The sequence below is a fragment of the Hemibagrus wyckioides genome, linkage group LG28 (assembly GCF_019097595.1).
Source record: "Hemibagrus wyckioides isolate EC202008001 linkage group LG28, SWU_Hwy_1.0, whole genome shotgun sequence".
Lineage (NCBI taxonomy): Eukaryota > Metazoa > Chordata > Actinopteri > Siluriformes > Bagridae > Hemibagrus > Hemibagrus wyckioides.
Window position 1 is genome coordinate 3234829 of NC_080737.1, and position 7195 is coordinate 3242023.

Below are 7195 nucleotides of genomic sequence, written 5' to 3' on the forward strand. Positions count from 1 at the left end.
GCGTCCACCGTCTTCACTTCCTCCCGAACTTTCATTTTTTTCCTTCATAACGTCTTACTTTCTAGATGAAACCATCAACCAGTTTTTCTAGCACAGACCCCCACAAAACAAAGGTCAGTAATCTTTTCAACATTCTTTTACCAGGTGCCACAGAAGATCAGACCAGACTTACCCAGAATGCATTGCAGCAAAAAAAAAAAGAAAGAAAAAAAAGAAAGGCGAAACACTTTATACATGTAAACAGGAGCAATAAAAATATTTAAGATTTAACGTACCGGGTTTATAGTGTTTTATGTCTCCGTCCACCGTGATGTCCACGATTACTGATAGACCAATCTGAGAGACGAAACGTTACCATGGAAACACAGCACGAACCACGTGTTTTTCTTACAAACGAACAAAAAAGGGTGAATTGATATCAGGCTCACGATCCTGAACATGTTCCCCAGCAGCCTTGGATAGAGGAAGTGGGGTCAATTGGATATACCACACACACACACGCCCCTGACACCAATCTGTCAATCATGTCTTCCAGAGCACTATGGTTGTTTATCATGAATCACGGTTCCTCCAAGTGACGGTCAGTGACACAGAGGAGTCTCCTTCCCTGAAGCAAAAGGAAAGAGCCCAAAGAGACGAAGTCCCACAAGCTTAAAACTGACCCTGAAGTCCAGCATCAACAATATACGTGACAGAATGTAGCATCACTCTTTAAACAAACAGCCTGAGTGGTTATTATTAGCCTAATGAGAACCTAATGCTAATGCACTATATTGCCAAAAGTTTTGGGACACCCCTCCAAATCATTGAGTTCAGGTGTTGTTTTTCAGGGGTTCCGCTCAGCCCCTTAGTTCCAGTGAAAGGAACTCTTAATGCTTCAGCTTCATACCAAGACATTTTGGACAATTTCATGCTCTTCGTGGGAACAGTTTGGGGATGACCCCTTAAAGGTCCATAAAGACATGGATGAGGGAGTTTGGTGTGGAGGAACTTGACTGGCCTTGCACAGAGTCCTGACCTCAACCCCATAGAACACCTTTGGGATGAATTAGAGTGGAGACTGTGAGCCAGACCTTTTTGTCCAACATCAGTGCCTGACCTCACAAATGTGCTTCTAGAGGAACGGTCAAAAATTCCCATAAACACACTCCTAAACCTTGTGCCTTCCCAGAAGAGTTGAAGCTGTTATAGCTGCAAAGGGCGGGACAACTCCATATTACATTCATGTGCAGGTAAAGGCGGACATCCCAAAACCTTTGGCAACATAGTGCATGTTGTGAATATGAAACTATTAAAACCCCACCTACAGGATACAGAAAATCTGATACAGCAAATAACAGAACACATCATCAAATCTGCATATTCATCATAAAGCAGCACTGACCAACCATGGACATCTTATGAGGTCATGTATGTGAAAGAGGACAGATATCACTGTTACACAACCCCACTGAAATGACCAGCTTCACACTCCCTGATTAGTTCCCTCTGTTGGTTTATGAAAGGTGGGAATTTTTCCAGATTTATTTATGGAGAAAATATCAGGGAAACACTGAGAAGGAAATAACCACCGAAAGAAAAAATCCTGTCATTTCAGCATGCTTCTGGTTTACAGGATCAAGTCTGGTCTTGTTTGGAGTAAAAGAAGAATTCGCTGTTCTTCAGAAGCTCAGATTGGTTGTTTCCTGTGTCAGTCATGGAAGACAGGACAGGTCCAACCCATAGTCTCTAATAAAAAGCAGTGGTCTGTCACGTGAAGCCGACTCAGTAACACCACATTAATAGTCAAACTAAAAGAATTAAAACAGAAAGCAAAAGGACCATTATGGAGCTCACTCCAAAAAGTGTAATGAATAAATGCAGCAGGAAATCTGGAGATTTTTCTGTATACAACTTTTATTGACAGATGAAGAACCACAAAAGAAAGTCCATGGTCCAGCTTAGAACTGGATGACCTGGCCCTGTAGCACAGAGAGAGAGAGAAAGATGAAATATTAGTCTCATCTCATACACACATGCATATAAAACATTAAGTACATCATTTGTACAGTAAAAGTATCAGAAATAAGAGGATGGTTCATGTATTTCTCTTTTTTTGTCCCTCAAGATATCAGTGACCTGTTCATATTTTTATAATAACTGATGGATCATGTTGCTTATAGCCCCATATTTAGAAACACACATCAATTAAGCTCAACAGAATTTTTGCAGACTGTTCCTCTGAGACCTCCCATCAGTTTTGCTCAGTGTACCTGTGACAGGGGAAGTGAGTGTATGATTTGAGCCCAGAGCTGAGAAAGTGTGTCCCAGAGGACTGGGTTGAGAAACGCTAAGAGCCGATTGCAGAGAGAGAGAGGAAACTGCAGGATGGAATCTGAGTGCAGCATACAACACGACACTCCTGCACACACACACATCCCTTCATACGCCAATTACCCAGAATGCCTCACAGCTGAGGGAATTCTGCGAGGAATTAGCGGAAGGGATATCATGACCTAGATCTGATGGAGCACAGAAGGAAAAACAAACCATCAGGTCTAATGAGGTTAAAGAGGTTCTCAAGCTGCTTTCACAAGATTTTTCTTAAATAGTCTCCATCTAATATTCTACACAGAATCCATGAAAGCTCTAGACATCTTCACTGTTTCAATTTTAGGGTCCATATTTTATTTATTTATTTTTATTAAACATGGTCAAATATGACCTGGACACCTAAAGACTATTAAGGTGAGATTAGGGGGAGGAGTTAAGAGGCGGAGCAACAGTCGATCACAGGTCAACAGATTTTTACTGAGGAGAATGATGATTGTTGGTGTATTAACAACTCAGTACAGTGTAAAATATCTGAAGGTTGCCAGATCTGTAATGAATCAGGACACTCCCTGTATTATAGCACCGTGCGCAAAACCCGCTTCATCTGCTATTCCATATTTAAACAAAAAAATAAATAAATATGCTGCTGTTCTGACACTAAATGAGCCCAAGTGAACACGGTGACTACATAAAGAGCTTTCCCAGAATCCTCAGCTGTCAGTCAGTGACATGGTCAAACGTGCTGGACACGAGAAGGTTAAGGAAAGACCATGGGAAGGAGTTATGAAGGGGAGCTCAAAACACATACACAACTCAATCATATGAGAAACGCAGGTCAACTGATTCATCCGAGATTGTTACTGAGGAGAAAGATGATGTTTTGACAACCAGTGTCTGAAGGTTTCCAGGTCTGTAATTAATCAGAACGCTCCCTGTATTATAGCGCCGTGTGCAATACCCACTTTATCCGTTATTCTACACATTGCTCTGATTATGTAAATAAAAAGCAAGCTGCCGTTGTGAGCCTAAGTGAACTCGGTGACTATACAAAGTGCTTTCCCAGAATCCCCGTCTGTCAGATCTTAACCTCACCTTTCTCTTCTTGTCTCCTCCCAGCTCAAAGTGTTTGCACCTCTTAATGGCCAGCATCCTCTTAGAGCGGCAGTTGGGCTCTACGCACTCCAGCCTCAGCACGATCTTCTTCGTGGTTTTGGCCTAGGGCAAGAGAAGAGAGGGACAAGAGGGAAGAGAGACGCTTTTTACAGGAAAGTTTGCAGAACGAAAAAAAAAAAAAACCTAATCGTAGTGAAGAAGCTTTTATTTTAACTCAACCATGTGGGTTTATATGTGGGGACAAAATTAGGTGAAATATACAGTATGTAGAGTTTCAGCATAACTGGCAACAAAAATTAAACAAGTCTCTAACACTTTGATATAACTGTTTATCAATAAATATATAAATAAAGACACTGCCTAAAGCACACCCATTACACCAAACTGGACACTGGGGCAACAGAGTAACTGGTCAGCAAGACAAAACCGGAAGTTAAATTCCTTCCAAAAACAAAATCATTAAAAGAAAAACTATTTCTACACAGCAGACTGAGGTTTATTCATGTACTGAGCAAACAGAAAGGAGCAGGTGGTTTATAAAATGAGCCCCAGCAAGAGACTCGATCACTGACCATCAGACACAGTGACGTGAAAAACTGTAGATCTACAGAACTAATCAGATCTCTGTATTAACCATTTACTACAAAAAGATCTAGGCTTTAATCAGACCTTACTTAACACTCAGGATTTATTGACTAACGTGCAGGTAAACAAACATCTATATTACCCCCCACCAAAAGCTGTCCTCTTTTCACCTACCTTTTTCCTGAATATAGGCTTGGTCTGGCCTCCGTAACCGCTCTGCTTTCTGTCGTAACGCCTCTTACCTGAAACACAGGTTTATTTTTACTGAGAACCCACAGGCAGATAAAAACAGAATTCTCTCTGAATGCCAAAATAAAAGCAGCTCTGATCTCGTCTTCCAGTGCACTACGTAGGATAGAAAACGTACAAAGACGCATCAGGCGGATTCAAGCAGTATTATAAAACTTTCATGTTGCCATGGTAACAGCGGGAGAGACAAGAACACCGGACTGTATCCTGACTCGACACCACCGGGTCCGAATGAAGCAGCTATGATCAGTGATGAAAATATGAGGATTCGTACATTTCATTTTTTAACAAAGGGGCAACGATAAGGTCACTGCAGCTCTATAGGAAATCAATCAGCACCTCCTGAGCCACCGTACTTTATCACCTACATAGGGCACTTGAATTAGGGATCGTCTGAGAGACGGAGGGATGTTTACCCTGGGCGTAGAGCGAGTCCTTGCCCTTCTTATACTGGGTGACTTTGTGAGGCTGGTGCTTCTTGCACTTCTTGCAGTAAGTCCTGCGGGTTTTCGGTACGTTCACCTGGGGGGGAAAAAACACACAAAACAAATTTAACTCACAAAGCTGAGAGAATCAAAGCTAAAGAACTCCAATGAAAACTTAAGAAACTAACTAAAGCCAGATGTTTTACTCTGGAAGGGGCACGTGAGCATCGGAAATGCTGCAACTTTCCCCCTATTTAGCCAGCATGCTAGTTTAACCTAGCACAAAAGCCACACTATACACCAATCTAAAATAAAAAATAAAACGGATCACATGCCTCAAACATTATCCCTTATTTAAAAAAATAAATGAACAAAAAAGGCAGTTTCAGTTTTATTCCAAATTTCACCACACTAGCCGTCTCTCTCTCTGAGGAAGCCATCTTGACTTGCGCTATCAATCCGCCGGTATATCCCATTTTAATGTTGAAATTAAACAAATCTCCCAACAAATTTATCCCAGACCCGAACCCCGTGTTGTTAGACATTCATACGCTGGCGCCGGATAAACGATAAAGTCAAAATATTAAGCAGATTAAGTCGGATTCGGGATAAAGTTCTTCACAACAGTTCACATACCATGGCTGCCCTCGTAGCGCAGGAGCAAAGAGGAAGTAGATTCGCCTCGCGCAGGGTTTAGTACCGGGTTACGAGTCAGCCGGGGGGGGGGGGGGGGTGATTATGATGAAGAAGAAGGCGACGGCGCCATCTTGTGTTCAAAATGGCGCTGATTCAATTTTTTTTTAAAGTAAAAACATTTATAATAGCATTTTAAAAATAAATAAATAAATAAATAAATAAATAAACGGGTTCACGGTTTAATACATATTGTTCTTTTACCAGAATTCAATAAAATTAGGTACACTTTTAAAACGAGTTAAACGAGGACGTTTCAATAACCAGAAGGAAATCTGCTCAACTCTCAGACAACTGTGTCTCTACAAATGTAAATAGCGTGTCAGCAAAATTCTAGCTCTAAAACAATGAGTTATATTACCAATTTATAACTTTATTCAAAGTCTATTGATGTCCTATATACTGTCTAACAACTTTTAGTTCACTAATTAAAAACCCCACTAGCTAGCCTACGATCCCTCTGGAAGCAATGTTTAACAGTGTGTGTTTTATTTATACGAAACTGAAAAAATCGGACTTATTTAATGTTTGTGGTTTTACGTGACTGATGAAGTGATTAGAAGATTCATTTGCCTGAGGTGACATTTCCATAGAGCTAAAATTACACACTGCAGACGAGCAGGTGTTTCCTGAGTGTTCCTTCATCCATGAAGTGTGTGTGTGTGAGAGAAAGAGAGAGAGAGAGAGAGAGAGAGAGTGTATGTGTGTGATTCTGACAATCAGACTATAATACACCTTTCCTAGGTGCTGATTCATTTTTACAAATCTTTTGTATCAGCATGAAGGACATAGACACAGTTCTCTTTTTTCAGGATTGCACTTTTATTAAGCTTCTAATTTGATTACATGCAGGAGTTTAGATCCTTTCTTTCTACAGATTCATCTATAACATCTATAAACTTTTTCTGAAAGATTGATATATGTATAAAGCAATAATCAGGTTCATTCACTGCATTCAGACTTGTTAATCTTCACTGATGCGGCTTTTCCTCCAGCAGACACTTCACATGTTATGACTTTGCTGTTGTCCCACTCGCAGCCGTCGATGGTCAAGTAGCTGCTCAGTGTGAATTTCTTATTGTCTTGCTGCTGTACAGAGCCGGTGATGACTCCACTGGTGACCGAGTTCCCGTTCACGAGCCAGCGGACATCAGCAAAACCGACAGACATGTCACTGGCCAAACACACTAGAGTGGCTTTATTAGACTTCAGCTCTTCACTGGACGGAGGGAGAACGGTCAGAACAGGAACCGGGAGAGCAGCATCTGATTCCACACACAGCGGGAGATATTCATTACACAAAACAACACAAATCTAATGTGCAGACAGGAATCTAAGACATTTTTAAAGAAATGCTTCCATTCAGAATGAAGTCATAAATCTGTCTGTGTGGCAGAACATCAGGAACAAAATGAAGCACTAGAACGGATTTATACTTCGTGTTGTGAGAGATTCCATATGAAAGATCGGAATCAACATTTAATAATATAAATAAATTTCAAACTAATTACAAATCAAGAAAGCAAGCATTTCTTTACCTCTTATGTTAAATATACAAAATATTAAAAACTGACTGGAACACAAAGAATAAAACATGTATGAAACATGTCAGAATAAATTTCTCAAACTGGAAAAAGAAATAAAAGTGTGAATCTGAAGCAGTGTAGAAGTCTAGCGTAGGAAAAAAGAGGGGAGAAGTTTTACTTACCGCTGACGATCAGCTTTGTTCCTTGGCCGAATACCACAGTGATTCATTCAGTGTCCTCACACGTACAAAAAGCTCCTCAGATACAGAAGTGAAAGCAGAAGAACTGAAA

General features: G+C 40.6%; 1 protein-coding gene and 1 pseudogene across 1 annotated transcript; both read right to left on the reverse strand.

Moving 5' to 3' along the window:
- Positions 1-1876: 1876 nt before the first annotated feature.
- On the reverse strand, positions 1877-5372 carry rpl36a (ribosomal protein L36A). Its single transcript, XM_058383306.1, has 5 exons — positions 5322-5372; positions 4677-4782; positions 4186-4253; positions 3406-3528; positions 1877-1961 (listed from the first exon to the last, which is right to left on the reverse strand). The coding sequence occupies exons 1-5, from the start codon at positions 5322-5324 to the stop codon at positions 1941-1943; spliced, it is 321 nt and encodes a 106-aa protein (XP_058239289.1). The 5' UTR covers positions 5325-5372; the 3' UTR covers positions 1877-1940.
- Positions 5373-6158: 786 nt separating this feature from the next.
- The window catches only part of LOC131348412 (immunoglobulin lambda-1 light chain-like), a 12078-nt pseudogene continuing 11041 nt past the window's right edge, over positions 6159-7195 (reverse strand).

Excerpts from the sequence above, each read along its gene's own strand:
- rpl36a (XM_058383306.1), bottom strand. Across the intron at positions 3,529-4,185 it reads AGCCTATATTCAGGAAAAAG|GCCAAAACCACGAAGAAGAT; the intron begins GTAGGTGAAAAG and ends CTCTTGCCCTAG. Across the intron at positions 1,962-3,405 it reads GAGGAGACAAGAAGAGAAAG|GGCCAGGTCATCCAGTTCTA; the intron begins GTGAGGTTAAGA and ends TCTGTGCTACAG.